Raw genomic sequence first — 23504 nt, forward strand, 5'->3', positions numbered from 1 at the left:
TGCTAATAAGCACTATTTTTAACGGCTATCTTGATACTTTGAACTCAAGATAATGATAACTTTTAAGTAAATGCCCTTTTGCTTTTAATCACTAAATATTGGATTCTTAGACCCAATAATGCTTCTGCTATCCCCTCTGGGATGTCTCATTTCTATTGAGAGGTTTGTTCATTTGTTTGCATGATTTTGTGACAGGGTGTCATGTAGTGAGGCTGACCTCATACTGGTTATACATTTGAGGATGACCCTGTATACTTGATCCACCTGACTGTCTCCTAAATGCTGGGATTACAGGCATGCTCTGCTAGTCTTACCTTCTTTTTCCATTCTGCAAGCAAAAGTCTAAATGTGTTTAACTACTTTTGATTGGAAAAGATTTGTAGCAAATACGTTAAATTGTATATGTTGGGTACTGTGGATACTTACAAAGTACATCTGACACAAAACAAAAACCCTTGCCAGTTTTGGGGTAGTTTTTTGTTTTTTGTTTTTTTTTTGTTTTTTGTTTTGTTTTGTTTTGTTTTTTTTGCAATAACATGAGGTTTAATGATGATAATAATCCAGTACACTGGGGTTCTTTTGCATGATGGCAAGAAGAACCCCAAGTTGAGGTTACGGGCAGTTTTTATACAGCTTAGGGGGTAAACTAGGGAAACAGTGACTAGGCACAATATGATTGGTGGAACAGTGTGACTTTTAAACTGATTGGCCTTTGAGGAATGAGGTAGCAAGGACCTCCCTTGTCTGTAAGTGGCAAGGATTGGTCCATCCTGCGGAATGTGTCTATATGCTCTGGGCCTTCCCCACCCGCAGGTGGGTTTTTGGGTAGCTTTTTGATGTTACTACCTGTGTATCAGGGTCTGTGACTGTCAGAGCAAAGGTACCCTTTAATGTTGCTATTCACCCAGTCTGAGCAGAGAAAATCATCTTAAAGGGGGTGAGCAGCTAAAGGCAGAGATGAGGAGCTTCAGTTCTCACAGAGTCCGCTTATTCCACAGAGCATGAAGCCCTCTCAGCTTTCCTTCCTGATGAACATTTCTCTCCTTTTTTGTTTCTCCTGAAGTGGGACAGATGGAGAACATATCTCCGGGACAGATCATCGATGAGCCTATCCGGCCAGTCAACATTCCCCGGAAAGAAAAGGATTTCCAAGGAATGCTGGAGTACAAGCGGGAGGATGAGCAGAAGCTCGTTAAGAACCTGATTCTAGGCAAGTGCTTTCTACATGGAGAAGATTCCTTTCAGCCAGGGCAGTGCCAGAAAGGCTCATCAAGAGGGTTTGAAGTCTGATTTAATAATCTTTTTAAATTATCTTCTTCACTGATGAGATGGCTGTGTGTAATGGTGCTTGTTGCTAAGCCTAATGACCTGAGTTTAGTTCTAGGACCCTATTATGAAAGGAGAAAACAAACTCTGCAGGTTGTCCTTGGACACACTTTGTCCCCTGCCCTCACACAGCACACACTAAACAAATAAATCTTTTAAAAAACTAAGTTCTAACACTTCTTTTGAGACAGTGATCCTGTCATGTCGTCCAGGCTTGTCATAAGCTCCTGGGAGTTACTGTCCAGCTTCGGCTTTCTCAGCATTGAAGGCCATAGACAGGGGCCACTGGCAGCCCAGCTCTGACGTCTGAGTCACCATTCATACTGCAGTGTAGTGCTATGGTGGAGTCCTTACTGAGCATTCACTCTCAGTGTGGGACAACATGTTTCTAGGATCCATCTGTAAGGCTCCCCTGAAGCCAAGCCGATCCACTCTTGTTTCATGTTAAGATCACTCAGAAAATTGTGTTTTGGTTTGCGTTTGAGACAATATCTCATATATTGCCCATGTCAGCTTAGAACATGCTATGTAAGCAAACCACAGTTCTCCATTCTCTACCTCCCACGTGCTAAGACCAGTATGTGTGAGTTGTGTTTTGGCAGAGTCAGGGAGCAAACCAAGGGCCTCACGAATAGAAGACAGATACTGAGCCGCATCCTCGGCCCACTCAGGAAGCTCTTAAGATAGTCGCTTACCCCAAATGAAATAAGTTGAAGTGTCCAGGGAAAGGAGCGTGGGCCAAGTCTAGTGCTGTTCTGGAAATGTCTTGAGGATTCCCAATTCAAACCAGTTGAATGCCACTGTTGTAAGCAGTTTAAGTTTTTTAATTTCTCTTTTCATTCCCTAGAAATATTTATGGTTAATTGTTTAGGGAAACACTTCAGTAATATGGAAGAAAAAATAATCAAGGAAAAAATATAGCAAAGAATGGAAAGGATGAGATACCTGAAAAGGGAGTAGAAGAGGCGTTTCGGGGGAGAAGGCCTCACTGTGAGCCTCCAGGAAGAATGTTCGGGGAGTAGAATACGGACCAAGTGTGTGAGACCCTGAGTAGTAGTGAGCTAAAGCCTTCTCGCCTCCCAGCTACCATGGTGACAGCAATGGGATTGATAATTCCACCTAATTTAACATTCCTCAGCCTTGTGGCATTCAGCTTAGTACTACAGAGAGCTTCAGAGAGCTTCAGTTTCAATATGATCATCACTTAGCAAAAAGGTTTTAGGGGCTGTGGTTTAAAGGGTGAAAGGATAGAGAGTAGAGATTTGTCTGGAAACACAACTTAATGGGATGTACCGCGGACAGTGCCAAAGAGCATAGGAACAAGCTGTGCCTATGTCTGAAGAAAGAACAGCAGAGGCCGAAAGGATGTAAGGCCCTGGTTCCTGGGCCTTGGGTCCTAGGTGGGAACCATGGCATGTTCAGCAAACAACAAGGAGAGTTGTTTGGGGTAGAGTGAGCTGAGCCTGAGGAAGACCAGGCTAGATGGTATGGAACACAGTTCAGGTATGGAATCTTATAAGTGAGTGAAGAAGCTCTTTGGAGAATTCTCAGAACAAAGTTGGCATGGTCTAATGTGCATTTTCTTAAGCAAGAAGCTATAATATTTAGTATTATCTGGGACTAGGAGGTGGATCTGTGAGATCAATTAAGAAGCTATTCTAGCAACCCAAGAAGTGATAATGTCCTTAACTGGGGAGTAGAAGTAGAAGCAGCTAGATTCTGGCTGAATTTGCAGGGAGCACTAACAGGATGATAAGTTGGATACATGGTAAGGAAAGTAGGGAATTTTAAAATGATGAGGTTTATGACCTGAGAAACTGAAGGTAGAGGGGTCCATTAGTAGAACAGATGTCGTGGAATGGAGAACCTGACTTGGGAGTGGCTTGGTTTGACATGCCTGAGCAGAGCCATCAGGAAGACAGTTCATAAATAAGGCTGGACTTCAAGGGAAAAGTCAGGGCAGGATATATAACTTTATGTACCCATAGTCAATAATTTCCCTAATGAGCTGTTAAGATACTGTTTTTTATAGCTTGCTCTGAATGACTGAGCTCTTACACAGCTGTGCTTTCATCTCACAAAACATGCCTAACAAAGACTTTCAGGGCTACATAATTTTGTTTTTCCTTTTTTCTTTATTCAGAACTAAAGCCACGTGGTGTGGCTGTCAATCTGATTCCAGGCTTACCAGCATATATCTTGTTTATGTGTGTGCGTCATGCCGACTACCTGAACGATGATCAGAAAGTAAGGTCATTGCTGACATCAACAATTAACAGCATCAAAAAAGTCTTGAAGGTCAGTTCCACATTCTGCGGTTCTCAAGGTTGTTACTGACAGGCTGTTCTTTTTCTACTGTTCTTGTTCTACTGTTTTTTCCTTAGACTTGGCACAGTTGCTATTATAAACCCTTTCAGCCTTTCAGTGTTACCTACAAGCTCCTACTGTGGGAAACAGTCTCTAGACCCTCTGTGTTAGCTGCTTTCCCGTCACTGTGACCAAATACTGACAGAAGCACTTGAGGGAGGAAGGATAATTTTGAGGGCTCAGAGCTTCAAGAGGTATGAGCCCACTGCAGAGGAGCAGTAAGCAAAGACTAATTCAGAAATGTGGCTGGATTACAGTGTCAAGGTCTGCTCCCTTCCCTCCAGCTAAGCCTTTTCTCCTAAGGATTCCACAACCTCTCAAAGGCCACCACTGCTGGGGACCTGTCATAAATGTAACACTGTCATTATGCCTTTTTCAGAACAGATTAAGATTAGACAGTAATCAAAATGAATTTGATATCATTGCATTTAATTGTATAGCAAAGTAATTCTTCACAGACAGAAATAATCTGCTTTAGGTTTTATTGGGACCAAACTTAAAATGATCAGCCAAAGACAGTCATGGTGGCACATATCTTGAAGATCTCTATGAGTTGCTAGCCTGGCTTACAGAGCAAATTCCAGGCCAGCCAGGTCTTAACAGTGAGACCCTGGCTCAACAGATAGATAGGTAGGTAGGTAGATAAGTAGGTAGGTAGGTAGGTGGGTGGGTGGATGGGTGGATGGATGGATGAGTTTTAAGTGTTTTGTGGAAATCAATTCTTTACATATATACTTATATGTGGTCCATATATGTAGAATATGATGCTGATCTTGAGAGAATGTCAACTTCAATATGTGGCTTATTCTTATAAAAAGATGACTAATATGGCATTAAATTTTTTCTTTCAATTTTTGTTCCCTGATTCTCTAATTCATCCCATGAATTATCTTGTTACCTAAAGCCCCTGGTTCCATGTGAAAATATAGAAATGCTTATCAGACGTAAGCATTATATGTATATAAAGGCTTGGGAAGGCTGGAGGAGAAGCCTCTTAACTCAGTAGCCACTTACCTTACATAATCTGCATGGTGACTCTAGAGCACTGGTTCTCAGCCTGTGGGTTCTGACCCTAGCAGATTGCGTATCACGTATCCTGAATATCAGATATTAAATGGTAATTCATAGTAGTAACAAAATTATAGTTATGAAGTAGTAACAAAAATGTTATGGTTGGGAGTCACCACAATGAGGAACTGTATTAAAGAGATGCAGCATCAGGAAGTCTGAGAACCACTGCACTAGAGAAACACATCTAACTTTAAAGATGATTCGTTCACTTGTTTGTTTTATGTAAGTATACTGTCACTGTCTTCAGACACACCAGAAGAGGGCATCAGACCCCATTACAGATGGTTGTGAGCCACCATGTGGTTGCTGGGAATTGGACTCAGGACAACTGCTGAGCCATGTCTCTAGCCCCACATCTAACTTTTTAGCTCAGTATTTCTGTAAGAAATTAAGATGTGCTCCATGCACCTGTCTTCTGATTATTCAACATAGTAATAAGAGCACCTAGGATGAAGATTTAGTAATTCTCTTGCTTCTAAATGGGCCTTTAAACATTTGTATTGTAAAAGCCCCTCTGTCAGGGCTCAGGGAACCCTGCAAAAGAGGATTCAGAAAGAATATAAGAGCCAGTGGGGATAGAGGAAACCAAGAAATCAAGGCTCTCTAAATCAACATGACCAAAACTCATGTGAACTCACAGAGACTGAGGTAGCATATCCACAGCCTGCACGGGTCTGCATCAGGTGATACACACACACACACACACACACACACACACAGTTTAGTGGTTTTATGGGATTCCTGAGTGTTTGACTGAATAAGCCTTTGTTTCTTGTGCCTTCTCTTGGGCTCTTTTTTTCTTCTGTTACTTTGATTTGTCCAATTCCAATGTGTTAGCTTGTTGGTTTTTTTTTTTTTTTATCTCATTGTATTTTATTATAATCTCTTAGAAACCTTGTTTTCTAGTGAGAGACAGAAAGGGATGTGATCTGGAAGAGAGGGGAGGTAGGGAGAACCTAGGAAGAATACAAAGGGAAGAAACCATAATCAGATCTATTATGTGAGGAGAAAAAACCCATTTTCAAAAGAGGAAAAAAGGAAAAAAATGTTGTAAAATATGCAGAACATAAACTTTGACATCTCACTCCTTCTACCTGTTGATCTACAGTGACTCTGCTATGCAGCCATCACCATGGTCCGTCTGTGGGCTGTGTCACCCTCCCTCCTGACACTTCACCACTGCACACCAGCTCCCCTTCCTGCCCCAAGCCTCTGTGACCCCAAACAAGTGCTGGTCTCCATGTCTGTTGCAAAGTTGTTCTCTGTCATTCTGTTCCACAACAATTACCAATATGTGGGATTTCTGAAGACTCTACTTTTAGAAATCATGAGTGTTTTCTAAGTATATCTCTTAATTTTGGTCATACTGATACTAGAAACACTATTTCTGTGTGTTCACTATTTCTTAAGTTGACTCTTACAGATTTTAAACATTTTCCCCTCTCTCAACCTAATCGTAATATCTCTTTATCTATTTGACCAGCCATCACTGCATCTCAGCTGTTGATTTTAGAAGAATGTTTGCCACAACAGGGTACCCTTTGCATTCCACTTTAAATTAGTATGTATTGCCTCATGCCCACACTGTGAACTGAGGTGTCTGTCCTGCACCCTGGTTCAATCCTAACAGTAGTGTGACTGTTCTAAGGCATATTGAGAATCCATACAGTTTTTAGTTCACAGCTCATTTTATCTACTAAAGAGAAAACTAAAAATAATTGAGCTTGTTTCATTTTCTCTGTGACTCAAATATAATTTTGGACAAATACAGTTTATTCACTATAAAAATATTACCTTGAGAAACTTGATCTAGTTAACTGGTAGAGAGGTGCTATTCAGTTTTAAACACTTTGAAGTTGTCAGAAAGTGTACTTAGGAATAACGAGAGTGTTTTACTGTGATGGTCAAAGAGGCCCATCCTACTTGGATGAAAAGAAGCAGTGGTAATACAGTTGTTTATGAAGTCCTCTCTGTAATTACCTTTATTTGCTTTTGTCTGGTTGGATTTTATGTTTGGTTTGGTTTCTGGTGATGCTAAGGACACTAGTAATGTGTAGGTATCATTATAAGTTTCCTGTCGGGCTATTCTGAGGCTTTCTGCCACTGGACTTGTCTAGACTCCACCAAAGATGGTCAGTGACTCTGTCCTGTAGAACAGCCTCTGACTGACATTGCCTTCCAATCTATAAAGATGTTCTCTGCCAGCCCAGCCAGAGCCACCACTCAAAACAGATGTAATTCACATCTGTGAAGAATCAAAGTTCTTGGTCAAACCTGTATGCAAGCCATGGGGTGATATGTGTGGGAATATCATAAAGTTTTATTTAATTCTGGCAATATCCCTAAAGCTAGGGTTTTTTTTTTTTTTCAAAGTAGAGACCTGAACTCCTATCTAAACTAAAAAAAATTCTAAATTGGAGGATTCTTTTCTTAATGTCATTTCAGAAAAATATTCTCCAAAATGTATGGGTTTATAATGTGTTTTATACATACTTAAAGATGTAAATTTTTATTATAAAAAAAAGATCCTATAAGAAATTAACATAACATACTCTCTTCTGAGTACATTCATTCTATATAAAGTGACAACCAGGATTAAAGACAGATGTTCTGTAAATTCAGACTGTGCTCTGATGTACCATTAAGAAACAATATTGTTTTAAACCAGGTAGAGAGGCACACTTGAGAGGTAGAGGGAGGAATTGAAGGTTAACATCAGCTATACAGTGAGTCTGAAGCCGTTCTAGGCTACATTACACCAGAGTTAGAGATAGATATGTAGATAGATAAATATATGGAAAGATGAATATGTAGGGAGAGAGAGAGTTCACCTACGTATATATATAAATATATATAAATATATCTGTGTGTATATATATGTAGAAAATAGACAGATATTAAATATATTTCTTTATGTGTGTATATGTATACATGTATATATAAAGTGTGTATGTTTGTACATGTGTGTACATACATGCATGCACATTTCTATATAGAGGCCAGAAAACAAACTCAAATGTTGTTTTCTAGGATTACTACTTGCCTTGATTTTTAAAACAGGCTGTCTCACCGGGACATGGGAATCACTGATTAGGCTAGGCTGACTGGTAAGCCTCAGGAATTCTCCCATCTCTGCCTCCGATTCTGGGATTATTACAAGCTGCTACGCCCAGTCTTTTACATGCATGCTGGGGACCAGTCTCAGATCCTCATATTTATGCAGTAAACACTTAACCCATAAATCATTTTTAAAGATGATAGCCTCTCACATCGTTTTTAAAAAAAAAAAAAAAAAACTCCTCAGGTTTTTTTTTTTTTTTAATGGTTATTTAATGCTAGGCACCTATCCCAGGTAACTCTTGTGCAAACTATAGACAGATGATGATTCTATGACTTTCCGTGTCTCACAACCTCCTAGCCATCTCCACCGTGTCTGCTGTGCGACCTCTCAGAAACCCTCTCAGCACCAGAATCTTTTGAGTCTGCACTCATGCCATTATGGTCAAGAACCAACCAGTTTTCCCTCTCTATTCAGTTTGGGACTCTTCCATCTCTGGTTCATTGCTCAGAAATTGTGTCGTGACAGGAGTTTTAATCCAAGCTGCATTTGAGGCTGCCAGTCTCTTTTTCATATTCTTCAGTACAGAAATGATTGTGTCCTTTGTGCCTTTAGCTCTTACTGATTCCTTCACTAATCCCAAGCAAGTGCGTCTGTCTGGGTCAGTTGTGAATTGATCCTTTTTAGCTGAGCGGGAATACTTTTCTGAAGGCAAGAACTGTAGCAAACATCAGGAGACTGAAGTAAACAATGGCATAAAACTAAACTCTGGTTCATTTGTGTCGTAGTTTATGATGTTTTGTAAAGAAGTGGGTCTTCTGTGTCTGCCTAGCTTTTCTCCTAAGGATAAGACAAATTTAGACTTATTTTCTCTTTCAGAAAAGAGGTGACGATTTTGAAACTGTCTCCTTCTGGCTCTCTAACACATGTCGGTTTTTGCACTGTTTGAAGCAATATAGTGGAGAAGAGGTAAGAAAACCTTAGTGGTAAAAACAGCATGTTGTACTTTCTTTGACCTTTTAAAGGGAAGGTTTAAAAATGTTTGAATAATGTTAATTTCCAAACCCCCAAACAGGAAGTGCACTGCTTCGATGGTGTTTGCTGTCTTCTGGTGAACTGGGTGACGATGTGGCTTCTTTCTTCCTAGCATTTAAAGAAAGCATGACAGAAACAAGTCAAGCACAAATCAAGGAATAATCACCAGAAAACAAATTTTTTTCTTAACATGTTGTGGTGGCTTATGTAGAGTTTAAGATTGGGATATAGAATTGTTTAAAGAACTGAATCTGTTTAGGCTAACTACAATACCTTAAAGGCGACCAACAAAAAAATTATATATACATCTGGGTATGAAGGTAGAGAAAGTTGGGTCTCTGAATTCAAGGATGCCAGAGCTACTCATAGAAATCCCGTTTTGAAAACAAAGAGATCATATATGTATCTTTGTTTGTAGTGACATACTCATCTATTGTTTGATACAGTTTAGCTAAGTGCAAAACTAAATTATTGATTATAACTGAAAGCTGCTTACTATATGTCTAACAGTACTCGATATACAGAATATGTTTGACATGTGATTGTTACAACATCTCATGCAGTTGGCAGTAAACCCATTTTACAGATAAGGCTCAGTGAGATTCATCCATTAGTCTGTAACCTCTTGACATAAGGAGCAGAGCTGTGACTCTGCATCTGCACATCTTGGAGACCTGTTGCCTGACCCCATCCTTTGTCAGGGAGGCAGGCAGAGAAGCTGTCAGTAGTATTCACTGGCAGGCAGAGCAAAGGACTGTTATGGCAGGATGACAGGATATACAAATATGAGCAGGACACCTAGAAGGTGGACCTGAGGAGGCAGAATCCTGAGAATGGCCATGAAGGAGATCCTACTGGCCCCTCATTTAGACTGCATTGTCCACTAAGCTGCTCTGCTGCTAGATGGGGCCAGTGAGCAGTGTGCTTGGGGAAGTGACTGGAAGATAGGCTGCTTTTCTGGGGAGCTCACCTTTTAAACCAGTGCCACTGAGAGATTTTTCTAAGATCTAACTAAAATCGTCGTGTAGATGCCATGAGTTAGAATAAAATAATAGAGTTCATTTATTTTCTAGTTCATAAAGAAACTAGTCTAATCAAGAAGTTTATGCATGTTCCTCTGGGTGTAATGTATTTAAAGAGTCAAGAGCTAAAGAGTGTTTTCAATTACGTATTTAGTTGTTTGACAGTAGACCTGCTGTTTTATCAATGAAACATGTTCTTTTCTTAAGTTAAATTTCCCCATCTTGCTATTAGAAAGCCTTAAATACAGATTGCCAAGGTCCTCTGTTATTCAAAGCTAAACAGAAGAGGGCGGTGCAGGAGTGAAAACCCAGGCAGCAGCATTGAGAATTGTGGCCCTGGCACTGGGTAGGGCTGAGCAGGATGCAGAGTGAGGTGGACAGAGTGTTGGCTTCCTGTGCACCACTAACACTGTGTTGATTCTAGGGCTTCATGAAACACAACACGTCTCGACAGAATGAACACTGCCTCACCAATTTCGACCTCGCTGAGTATCGGCAAGTACTGAGCGACTTGGCCATTCAGATCTATCAACAGCTTGTGAGGGTCTTAGAGAGCATCCTCCAGCCCATGATAGGTAAGACCAGCGTGGCTGAGCACCAGCGTGGCTGAGCATCAGCGTGGCTGAGCATCAGCATGGCTGAGCACCAGCGTGGCTGAGCATCAGCGTGGCTGAGCATCAGCATGGCTGAGCATCACAGTGCTGGCTGGCAAAGGAAACCAGTGCTGCACGTGACAGGCCTGTGCTCATGTGGAGACCAGAAAGATCAGTCTCCACGTGACTGAAGCACTAGAATCCGTGTTTGCATCCTCTCTCTGAGGACTGAGCTCTGTCTTCTCTCCAGCAATAGACTTTGCCCCTTTGTCCAGTTGTCAAAAGGATGTCCAGCTGCTGTGGCACTTTTGCATAGGGTAGGAGAACACTGAAAACCAAGGAGGCTGGGATAGGTTTGTACTTTGCCTAATAGTCTACAGTAAAATGGCTGGGAAGGCACTGTAGCAACAAGAACTGCTACATAGGTGTGTACCAGACACTTCATGTTGTGTGGTATATCTCCTGGAAATGTCTAAGGCAAGTTAGTTTAAAGTAGTATTTTCTGTTGGCTGAGTGGCACATGTGCTTCTGATTACATATGTAAATGGAGTATGACCCCATGCACCTCTCTTTATACTCATTCCGATTGCCATTTATATGTTGTCCTATCTGATTCCCTTGGCAATTTTTAATGTAGAAAATTTGTGGAGTTTTTTTTTTTTTTTCAAGTTACCAAACACTGTTATCTCCAGGCAAATTAGAGGCTCTTCACTACTTCAGGCTTGTGTTAGTTTCTTCCCTTGACCAGGCGTTCTCCACATCTCTACATTTTACCTCCCTTAGTGAGCTTGCTCATTTCATTTTCTTTCAGAGGACGGTAGTTAAAACAGCTAGGGACATAAAAGTCTGAGGAGGTCATATGAGATGGCAGTTATTTTTTTCTCTTGTGCATTAGAAGTTGTAAATTTAAAACACTGTAGATTGGCCAAAACGCAGGAAGTAACAGAGAGGCAACAACCAGGCTCCATCAATCCTTCCTGTCTTTGCCTGCGTGTACTGACTGAAGAAATAGTTTGCCTCTAAGCTGTCCCATTCAGTCTCTGTCTCCTAGTCATTTACTAGCAACAACCAATGCTTTGAATTAGTATAGGCTTTGTGGGGAGCTGAGCTTAGCACAAGGAAACAGAGAAACAATCCAGGCATAGTCATTGAATTCCGGGGCCTCCCAGGCAGGGAATGGGCATCTCCGAGTAGACATGTCAGAAGCTCTCTAAGGAGGCACTAGCCAGACACTGAGAGAGAGGTGAGGCAGCAGTACAAGAACAGAAACTAAGTCTGGAGAAATCGAGGCTATCCCAGCATCTCACTGCAGCGTAGGGACCTCAGGAGGTTGGGGGGGGGGGGGGGGGCGAGCACTCAGCTCTCCAGCTCCATGCCATCCATCAGCTCTGACAGGCCTTCTCCAAGACTGCTTCCCAAAGCCTTGCCTTTCTTACTGTCTTGTTATTGTTTTCTTGTTGTTGTTGTTGTTGTTTGAATTTGTGGCTTTTTTTTTAATGTCTGAGATCAAACACAAAGAACACTTATTTGACCACTCTCAAAACCTTCTCAGATACCACATGTAAGTGCCATCCCAAAGCTGCTGCTTACTTTAAAAAATACAGCAGTAAGATTACTTAATACTGTGGGAGATTTTTGCATTTAAAAAACTTACTACTTCATTAAAGTTTAAAATCCAAAGGCTTATTCTTGGGACAGTTCCTTCTCCCACTGTTTTTATCCTCCAATCATTCATTTTCTAAAGTGTGTGTATTTGTGTCTGTGTGTGTGTGTGTGTGTGTGTGTGTGTGAGAGAGAGAGAGAGAGAGAGAGAGAGAGAGAGAGAGAGAGAGAGTTTTCTTACCTCTGAATTATCTTAACACTTAAAATATTTCTACAGTCTCAGGCATGCTAGAGCATGAAACAATTCAGGGTGTATCTGGGGTGAAGCCCACGGGGCTCAGAAAACGAACCTCCAGTATCGCAGACGAGGGCACCTACACACTGGACTCCATCCTGCGGCAGCTCAACTCCTTCCATTCAGTCATGTGTCAGCATGGCATGGACCCGGAGCTAATCAAGCAGGTGGTTAAGCAGATGTTCTACATTGTGGGTGCCATCACCCTAAACAACCTCCTGCTGCGTAAGGACATGTGCTCCTGGAGCAAAGGCATGCAGATCAGGTGAGCGACACCAGCGCGTCTGACGGGCTCTCGTCACGGGCCTGCTTACCTGTTGATGGACGATGACGTGTTTCTAAGCCATACCACGTGGCCAACAGCAAGGGAAGGACTGGTAGAGAGCCGGTTCTTTGGCCTGGCTGGGCTCTCGTTGCTCAGGAGGAACCCCACTCATCTGTTAGGCTGCCTTGTTATAGGATTGGAGATGTGCAGGATACACTATGATGTATAGTTTTCTCTCCTTTCTTACTTGTTTTGATTGCATAATAAGAAAATATTAGAAAAAAATGAAATTTTATAATATTTTGTCATTGCTCTTAGAAATATCTTTCCATATTAGGAATATAAATAAGAATAGACCAACAGGGTCTGGAGAAGTGTCTCAGTGGTTAAGAGCACTTACTGTTTCTGAACAGGACCCTGGTCAGGCTCAGCACCTACAGGGTGGTTCACAGCTCTCTGTAATTCCAATTCCAGGGATTACAACTCCCTTTCTGGCCTCTCTGCACACTGCCTGTGCATAGTACATATACACATACCCGACCAAACACTTATTTTTTTCCTTTTTAAATTTTTAAGTTAAAGAAAAATAATAGGTCCAAAGAGATCATTTTCTAACACTTGAACTTGAAGATAAACTGTGCTCCATTTTTCACTTATTTTAGTTTCTTGTTTGTTTTAGAGACACTGGTCTTGGACCCACAATCTTTCTGCTTCAGCTAGGAATACAAGCATGCACCACACATGCCCAGCAGCAACTAAATTTCACATGCACTGATCCTCACCATTGCCTCATTAGTGTAACAAAACTGAATTTGGGGAGCAAATGGTTATTCTGACTCATCCGGCATGCTCACCAGAGGAAAACAAAGGAATTTTACCAGGCAGTGGTGGTTCACATCATTAATCTCAGCACTCAGGAGGCAGGGGCAGGCGGATCTCTGAGTTCCAGGTCAGCCTGGTCTACAGAGCAAGTTCTAGAAGAGCCAGGGCTACACAGAGAAACACTGACTCAAAAAACTAAAAAAAAAAAAAAAGAAGAAGAAGAAGAAGAAGAGGGGGTTCTAAAAAAATCTATAGTTACTATTAGCAAACTTTAGTGTTCTATATTTACCATTCTTACCTGTATTTCACTTTAAGGTATAACCTCCATTCAGAGATTCTAACTTTTTGTGAAGTTGTCTGACTTTTTTTTTAAGACAGGGTTTCATGTAGCCAGGCTGATCTCAGACTCACAGTGTAGCCAAAGATAACTTTGAATGCCAGATCTTCCTGCTCTAGCTCTCAAATGTGTGCCACTACACCCAGATGCAGTCACGCATCTTCATATCGTGATGCCTCCGTCTGTCTGAAGCCTGAACTCTGACCATGTGTCCATCTGCCTTAACTTCATTTGAAATGTCCTGTCAGATAGTTGGGCACCTCTTCAAACCCTAGCAACTGTGGAGTTTGTCTCTTCCAAGGGTGTTCCCTTGCCCTTCTCTCCTATCTCTAGGCTTTCTCAGGCCACTGTCCCCATTGTCAGGGCCCTTCCCTAGGGAAATTTGAGTACAGGACATATGTTGGGGCATCAGAGTGTTCAGTCACCCATTTTGGAATCTTCTTAAGAAAGACAGAGTGCATGAAGAATCTAGAGGCTTACCCTGCAAAGGGAGCCTGAATTTCAGAAGCCAGAAGTACATTCTAGGCAACTATTTAATAAGGACAGAGTCACATGATATATCCCGTTTTGTTTATTATCAAGTCTAATAACTTTTCCTCTGGGGACTTTGTTTCCATCTTTCAATAAAGAGTTGCAGTCTCTTATCATTCCGTCTTACATAATTACGATTATAAGCCTCATGACTTTATAATGATAAATGTTAAAGCACAGCTGATTAAGTTTTAGAAAATTGAATAAAAATACTACCTGTCACATTAACTGACAAGGCTACATACACAAAATTAAGACATTTATGACAGCATTCAGCAAATTTGCATTTCTCTCTTACTCTCACATTTTCTCTTTTTATTTTTGGCATAGGTACAATGTCAGTCAATTGGAAGAATGGCTACGTGACAAGAATCTAATGAACAGTGGGGCCAAGGAAACTCTGGAACCTCTTATCCAGGCCGCTCAGCTTTTGCAAGTGAAAAAGAAAACTGATGATGACGCAGAAGCCATCTGCTCCATGTGCAACGCCCTGACCACGGCCCAGGTACTGCAGCCCTCCACGGGTAGCACACCACAGTAGCCTTCCCAGAGGAGCTCAGAGAAGTCAGGCCTGCCGTGCCTCCTCTCTCCTCACTGACCTCCTTCCTTGGCAGAGAAGATACTGTCAATGTAAATCTGGAAGAGAGGGAATTTTATTATCAATTAATTTCAGTGCTGCTCATAGTCATATGCAGAATATTCAACAAAGAGAAAGTGCATAGTACTCTGTAATGTTCTGGGCCCTGTAATACAACCCGGAATAAAAACAAAAGTCCCTGCTCTCGTGAGGAATATATTCTGTGGAGATTCGGTTGCATGAAGTTATTTCTATGTTATTCAGTAGTTAATGGTTCTTTAGATTTTTCTATTTGGGGCCAGTAACATGGCTCCAGCAGTAAAGGCACTTGCTGGCAAGCCTGATGACCTGAGCGTGATCCCTGAGACCCACAGAGTGGAAGAAGAGAACCAACTCCCAAGGCTTGTCCTTTGACCACATGCATGCTGTGGTGCTGCCCACATATGCAAAATAATTCTTACTCTCTCCATCCTAGATGTGATTAACTCTCGTCACACAGTATCATACTTGTGGAGGTAATCACTTTAGTTAACAATAAGAAATCTCCACCTTCACAAGCTTACAGCTTGATAGGGAAAAAAGAAATACTTGAAGCTAACATCAAGAAACTGTAGCAGGTTCTGTTCTTAATGCTTTACAAGAAGCTTTACAAGATAGCCTTTTCAGAGAGGTGCCACTCAGCAGCCTTGAACTTAAGGAAGGGCCAGGACAGGAATGGTTTTAGGGGAGACAGCAGCAGTCAAAGGAAGGCCTCAGAAGTGCCGGCTGTTCTCTTTGGTTATTTCATCTCTAGCCAGTGTGATTCACTTCACTCAGGGAAAACCATTGGAATCACACTCATAGCTTCTTAGTGCCGGACGAAATTTACAGAAATCGTTGCTGTAAACTTACGTTTGAGCGGAAATTTTCAATACTGGTAATGGTCTTGAGGTCTTCCCCATTTCTCCCAAGTACAGGAAGTAATGGCACAATGGGGAAACCTGATAGACAGATGTTTCCTGTCCTCCAGCTTTTAGAGAATGTGCTCTAGCACTTAACATTACTACATGCCCCAAAGAACTAAGTCGACCTTTAATTTGGTTAGTCACTCGATTTATTTGGCAAGTGTTAGTGAACAGTCCTTTGTGCAGCTTTAAACCGTGTCTCTGAGTGGCTGACTCCTGAGTCAGGTGTGTCACTTACAGACCTTTATTCCTTGTCTCTCTGGTGCTTACCGTACTCTTTGCCTATAGGTTGGCATTGTCCTGTACTTTCTGTTTAACTAATTTAAATGTAAATAACCACATGTGACTGTGATAACTAGTGTGTTAGCACAGCTTTAAGCAATAACTTGAAAACGAGGCTGGGCATGGTGGTCCAGGCTGTAATTCCCGCCTATGGACGCTGATGTAAGGGGACAGCAAGATCGAGACCAGCCTGGGCTGCATAGGAAAACCACATCTCAAAACAACAGTTCTACCTTACATAAACAATGATTCTCTTGAGGCTAGCTAGGGCTACATAGTGAATTCCAGGCCAGCCTGAGGTACATAGAGATCTGTCTCAAGCCCTCCAATATCATAAGAGGAAAGGAGAAATGACCATTTTTTTATTTTTAATTTACTTATTAACTTTTTAGTTACTCATTTATAATAACTTTCTTTTCTAAACATGAGTTTTCAAGATTGTTTAAAATGAATAATAATTTTTTTATTTTAATATGGCCATATATGCTTTAATGTAAAGATAGCAAGTTGCAGAGCAACATTACCAGAATTCATTCTGTTTGTATAAAAATATCAAAAGACAGAAGGTGTAGAAAGTAGCTCAGTGGTGGCCCAGAACATGTGTAGCCATCATAGCTTGAGAGCATAAAATGGGGGCACTTGTCTCCGTGTTATATTTTATGGTTTGAATGGTTTTCTGATTTTCTTTCTTCTTAAAATGTTATATGACTACATTTTTGTAAAACTTCAAACACAAGGGCAAGTGTGCCCTTCAGCTTCTCCTTCCCTGTCTCCCAGCCCACCCCAGATAAAACTGAAGGGAGGTACAGCAGGTCCTTCCACCCACCAGATCATGACGAGCCAGCCTGTTTGCGACATAGTCTTTACCCTTTCTTTATCTCTCCAGATCGTCAAAGTGCTGAATCTGTACACACCCGTTAATGAGTTTGAAGAAAGGGTCTCTGTTTCGTTTATCCGTACTATACAGGTAAAATGCTATTTTCTTTCTTACTGATTTACCACATGGTCATTTGAATGGAATATTCACAATATTTTTGAAAGGATACTTGTGTTTTTATTTTTTGCTTTTCCATTTTTCTTATTTTGCAGTGCATTGACTTTTTTATATAAGTTTATAGTCCATAAATATTTTTAATCAAAAAACTAACATTTTTATTAAATTTTTAATAGAAATTTTGGTAGAAAAATATCTTACAAATTGGAAGGATTGATACCCTCTTTGTCTTTTTTCTTAATCTTCTCAGATGCGGTTACGAGACAGGAAAGACTCTCCGCAGCTGCTTATGGATGCAAAACACATCTTTCCTGTCACTTTCCCCTTTAACCCGTCCTCCCTGGCCCTAGAAACCATCCAGATCCCAGCCAGCCTGGGCCTGGGCTTCATTGCACGGGTCTGAAGTCTGCCCAAGAAAACCTAGAGAACACATTTCTCCTCAGAATATGAACAGTTGTTTCCAGTGAGTTACTGAAAATACATTTTTTAAAGAAAAAGTACTGATTATCTCTAAAAGAAGATGTTAACTGGAAATCCACCCCCGACCCCCACTCCCCGAATCCTTTGGTTTGGGAAGACACTCCTTGTACTGTTTACCTTTAAAGCGACATTCATTCCTTATCAGCTGGAAACCCTGAGTTTACATACAGCTGAGTGGTGGCAGGGACAAGCGAAGGGAAGGATAAAAGGAGTGTGCCTTCAGCTGACAGCATTTAGTTTAGATCTTTAGTGCTGCATTTAAGTGGCATACGGAATACAATCCCATATGTATGAACTGTTGTGAACAAGGCACAAAGAACTGAAGAAAATCACTGAATACATATCATAGCAGCTTAGGGGCCAATCATGTTGATATTGTCAAACTGGATCAAAAATAAACAAACCAACGGGCAACATTAAAGTAACTGGCCAAGTAACTTCCTTATCTGTGTCACTACGGCATAGCGATGTGAAAGACGCTGTTTGCCCGTTTGTAGTGTAGCTGACTGAGCATCTTAAATGGCTGCTGTGTGCTGTCTCCTGATGTAAGTGATAGTCTTACTAGGCACTACAAAATAAGCTTCTCTTCCATCAGCTCTGTTTACAGTTCAATCAGATCAGTTCTAACTGGATTATATGCAGTTATCCACAGGTTCATTGGCACAAGTAGCAGACATGGGGAAGTAGAGTTAGACAGAGTGGCTATTGATGTGATTGCTGATCAGGGTGTACTACATCGTTAAGTTACCTGTATGGATATCATATCATGGTATAGTCTTGTATAAAGTTAACTTATGTTTAGTTCCCAAATCTGATTCTTGCCATGCGTATATTCAACCTTGTTGAGTTTTTTTTTTTTTAATTTATTAAGTGTCAGTTTCAGTCACTATCTAGAAAGGACTATCAGAATATTTATGATTAAGATCTTGAAACTGATTATCCTATAAGTTATTCAAAATAGGCATATAAATAAATCATTATAATTCAGAGGGTTTAGGTGTTGCAACCTCTATAAATGTTCTCAGATACCACTGGATACTTTAAAAACATCATATTATAAATACATTAAGAAGATTTATGTAAGAAATATAAGGATACTATTAAATTTTATAGAGGATTTGGTTCAGTAAGACCCAGATTCTGTACGTCTTCATTATGAAATTCTAATTAAGCATATTCTCCATTTTTTCTTGAAATCTTATATAATAAATCCTTTGGGTTTTGCAAGAGCAAATTCTTAGCTTTCATTCCTCTGTTTCTTAATTACAGTCACCGATTTGTACAGTTTAACTGTAAGATGGTCTATAACAGTGACATTTAAATATTGTGCAATATCTAAATGGTTTCAAGTCAATGATAAATACTGTTATTAAACAGCAGTTATTGTTCGTTATCTTACTGGAGCCTGAATGTCCTTGTTTATAAAGTAAGAGGGTTGGACAACTGGTTGTTCCAGCCACTTCCCTGTTTACAGTTCACTCATGCTTGGTTCCTAGAGAAAGGGGTCACAGTTACTCTGTCCTGTTGTAAAGACCAGTGTTTAGTGCTTGTCAGTTCCCTAGGGTTAATACACTAAGTCACAAGTTTATGTAGCCACAATATTTTCTTAACATTCATCATTTAGGTACTTTAAAACACCCTAATTATTTCTATTATTTGAAAGTTACTTAGTTTAAGTAATTTTTGTTACATGATAAACTTTTTTTTTTGTTTAGGGAATTTTGGTTTTTGTAATGCTGGGAATTGAACCCAGGGCCTCATGTGTGTTAAGTAAGTACCCTATCACTGATCTACAGTCTCAACTCTTTATTCAGTTCCAGTACATTTATTTATTTGCAGAACCTAAAACTAAGCAAGCATCTTCAGTTTTTCTGGGTTTTCAGTATTGTTTCAGTAAACAGTTAATGCTTAAAGTAGTCTCACTAGTACTGAGTGTGTCAGACAGCAGAGAGGGGTAGCGGGTGGAAGAACTGCTGAGCAAACAGAGCCATGTGTAGGCTGTCTTTCCTCACTCAGCCCTGGCAGGACGCCCACACCCTGCTCCCAGCTTAGTCCTGAGTGGGATGCTGATGCATACCCTGAGTCTTGTCTTCAGGACCATGCTGCCATACCCACTTTCCCTGAAACCCCGTTTTCCTACTTCAGACATTTATGCCCTACGGTTTCTAGCACTTTCTCTCGTTTCTCTGTTATCAAGAGCTGGGCTTCTGGTCTATAGCTGTCCCCATTTTGTGGTTCTCCTGTTTCATTGACAATAGTTCAGAGTCTATGATTCCAAGCTTAAACTCTTTCAAGCTGCTCAGAACCAGATGGTGATTGTGTGCACTGCTTTGTTAAGGAGAGAGGCAGCAGGCTTGTGCTCACTGGGGTCCTTCGGGCTGAGTGAGGAGCACTCCCCTCCACTCTGCCGTCCATCCGCTCCCAGCTTCAAACACACACCCAGCCTCTCCCCTGCCTGTCTTACCAGCTGATGGCTTTCTGTGGCCCTGGCTGGCCTGCATGGGACTTACCTTTGGTGTTCTGTGTACACTCCAGGCCTGTCCTCCTTTCTGTCCTCCTTAACATGATCACTAATGTTAATGTGGTTTTTCCACAGTTCCACAGTGGCATGCTTGGACTACAAAGGAGCTCTGGAAAGACACAATAGCACAGCAGGTCTTCCTGCTGTAGCCCCTTCCCAGGAGCCTCCACTCTCCCTGTGCACATGTAGCTCACTCCCTTGGCATCCAAGTGAGGAGAGAAGCCTTTCCCTTCCCTTCCTGCAGCTTTTCTTAGCCCAGGGCTCGAATCTGCCTTAGATTAACTCAAAATGGGGGAAAGATAAACACAAATCAAAATGCACAAAGGACAACTTGGTGGTTCCTTTAGAGCTCTGAGCTCCATGTTACCTGGCACTGCTTCGGAGAGCAAATGTACAGAAGTATAATCCAAAGCCAGGTGATAGGAGATGTAGCTCTGTGCCGGTTTACATGACCTGCTTTGTAGTTGACTCACTTTAGTACCTAAAGAAAGACTCCTATGGGTAAGCAAGTGTGTGTGATACACATACTCTTTAATAGTGTATACAGAAGGCTATGAAAATACTTCAGGTCTCGGTGTCTTGATTACTGTGAGAAATTGATTTTCTGACAGTTGTAGGAAAAGAGGAGCTGCCACTATCCTGAGAACTCCACATGGAGTGAATATCTCTCTCTTTCTCTCTCTCTCTCTCTCTCTCTCTCTCTCTCTCTCTCTCTCTCTCTCTCATACACACACAGTCACCAGTTAAGAGTTCTTCAGGAGGTGTGGTCAAGGGTCCTCTGGGTAATATCAGCCTATTAGGAAGAAGAGCAAATGTCCGTGTGTGACGCTGCATGGTCCTGTTGAAAGTAGTACAGAAATAGTACCCATAATGCATGTGCTTCACGCCAGCAACTCTTCCTCTGTTACCTCACTTCCTCACAGCCTCCACAGGAGCCAGCTCCCACAATCATTGGGGATGATAATTTGGGACAGTGGTATGGTCAGTGACTTGCTGGGGGAAACACTGCCCTCTAGCAGTAAGGCAGAGGCTGTCCTGTCTCTCCTGATGCTGCAGGGTGCCCTGGGCTACTAAGGATGTTCTTCGTCTTTATTGGCATGTGAGAAAAGACAAATGATGAGGACGAACTTACTTCTTGGGAGGCCAGAGCACAGTGCTTACAGCACCAGCTGTGACTAGGCTTGCCTTTTGTAGTAAACCAGTACTCCCTGACAGGGTGTGGACTCTCAAGTTAGGCTGTCTGAACTAGAAGGGCAGGAAGCAGTGAAAACCTCAGATGTGAAGAGGCAAGGCAGGCCACTCTCCACAACCCTGAGGTTTCCCTGGGAGAGCCCCCGGCTGAACTACCAGCCTACAGGGAACTCTCTAGTTTTTTTAGTCTGAGGCACAGAGGAACCCAGGACACTCAGTACCTCCCTCTCTGGGGCTGTCTGCCATTGGTGAGTCAGTGCAAGCTTGGCAGTGCCACAGCAGGCTGCAGGGGAGGCGCTGGGAGCTGTGCTGTGGGCATGCATGCTGAGACCACAAGCATTTTGTGGTAAGTGCTTTGTAGTTTGTTCTCAGGCTGTGCTGTGAGGGCCGCCTTAACCCTTGCCCCTTCCCTTTTAGAGCTGCCTTACGTTCCCCAGAGCTTGTCTCAGTGAGGGATATCTTGCCATGTTTCTCAAGGTTTTGTAAGGATTTGGATTGGGTGTGGCTTCCAACCACGTATTTCTTTCTCCCCTTCCTGCATCTCCTGCTACCTGTGTACTGCCATTTCTAACCAGAGGTTAGAATTTATAAAGCAACCAATGAAATGTTAGTTTTAGGAATATTTCCGGGTCAGTGCAACTCCCGGTAACAGGAAGCAAATTAGCATGCGTGGGAGCAGGACGGAAGTCAGTGTATCTGTGGGCGTCTTGCCTTTCACTAACCCTTTCTAATAAAGGCAAAAATACAACTCTAAAAACTTTGTATGGACATCCTTATAAAATGTAAATGTGCCCTACTGTAAAAGGCTGAGTAAAAACAAGTAGCTACATTAATTTCTAATTCATTATAGTACCTAAATTAACTTTAGAATTATAGTCAATTTCTCAATAGGTCAAAAAGCAAAGGATACCATGTCAAACATCTCCCAAATGCATTTTATACATTTCTTTATTTTATAATTTGGTTTCCTAAAAAAGTGTTCATGAGCTTAACTTAATGAGTAGAATTAGACTCATAACATATCTGAAAGCAACTAGCATTTTCTTGGCATTGTGATATTGTTTGGAATAGTTGGAGAAGTTTTAGGTTTGTTTTTGAAGGTTGAAATTTCCGTGTATAATTTAATGCTTGGAAAGTTAATACATCCCCATGGGTTTTCCAGAGTTAGTAGTTTCAAATAACTTATTGTTGCTGTGTGTAATAAAATCTTAGCCTCTCTAACTCATGTGAGCCGTCATTTTTCCCACAAAAGCTGATTTCTCCTTTAAGTGGGGTATGTGTTGTGATTATGATCCACAATTATGTTCTTTTGTGGGTTCCTGAAGTAAATGATTCCCTTGGGTTTCTGGAACGTTCCAGTTGTTCCAGCAGTGTTGCACAGATGAGCTCATGGCATTTAACATACTGTGGGTTTGTTTTAACTGTTTAGCATTTATTGTGAAATGCACCTGCCTTTGAAGTACAGTAAATGGGACGTTGCAGTTTTCAAATCTTTTTCTTCCTTGGATCTGGAGAAAGAATTTTCTTGATCTACACAGTTCATCTCTGCAAAGTGGTTAGTTGCGGAAGCAGAAACACTGAAAGGTGAGAGGTATTACCAAGCCTCTCCAGATCTAAACTGAACCCATTCTAGAGTATCACACAGGAAATCTTGTAGAATGTTAATAACTCACCTCATATCAACAAAAGCCTTGGAAACATGAGTTTTTCACTGGGTATTACCTACTGCTAAAAGGAAAGCCAAAACAATATCAGAATGACATTTATGCTCTAAATTTATAGCTGTCTAATGTGCTTAGTGTGTATCTGTCATTAGTGCTGTGTTCTCCTAGCTATTGTAGAAAACTGTTGAAATAAAGATAAGGATATAAAGAAACTTTGTCTTTGTCTGTAAACCCACTTCACAGTTTTAAACAACAAAACAAATTGTTACTCTGAAGAATAACTGTTGTAAGTATAGTCTGGGGTCTTAGAAACTGAAGTGTGTTCATTCTCCACAGGTATGGAGAACAACACTGTGGAAAGTGCAAACACTTAAGCAAGCAGATCAGCCAGACAGCTGAGGGGATGTGGCTGCTTGCATATCTTGAGATTCTCTGGCAGAAAAATATAATCTAGGAACTTGAACTTTGGGCTTCCAAAAATTTAAAGGAGATTTGTGTCAAAAGTTCAGCTTTAATGCAGTAGGAGA

General features: G+C 41.2%; 1 protein-coding gene across 4 annotated transcripts in view; it reads left to right on the forward strand.

Moving 5' to 3' along the window:
* The window catches only part of Myo5a (myosin VA), a 152932-nt gene extending 129743 nt beyond the window's left edge, over positions 1–23189 (forward strand). For all 4 annotated transcript variants that reach the window (XM_076937882.1, XM_034509251.2, XM_076937881.1 and 1 more), the window contains 8 exons: positions 1064–1210; positions 3470–3624; positions 8702–8791; positions 10304–10454; positions 12352–12634; positions 14655–14829; positions 17014–17094; positions 17372–23189. In XM_076937882.1, the coding sequence (XP_076793997.1) occupies positions 1064–1210; positions 3470–3624; positions 8702–8791; positions 10304–10454; positions 12352–12634; positions 14655–14829; positions 17014–17094; positions 17372–17524 (1235 nt within the window). In that variant the 3' untranslated portion in view covers positions 17525–23189. The remainder of the gene's footprint in view (positions 1–1063; positions 1211–3469; positions 3625–8701; positions 8792–10303; positions 10455–12351; positions 12635–14654; positions 14830–17013; positions 17095–17371) is intronic.
* The last annotated feature ends 315 nt before the right edge of the window (positions 23190–23504 follow it).

Source organism: Arvicanthis niloticus, chromosome 7 (assembly GCF_011762505.2).
Source record: "Arvicanthis niloticus isolate mArvNil1 chromosome 7, mArvNil1.pat.X, whole genome shotgun sequence".
In the NCBI taxonomy this organism is placed as follows: domain Eukaryota; kingdom Metazoa; phylum Chordata; class Mammalia; order Rodentia; family Muridae; genus Arvicanthis; species Arvicanthis niloticus.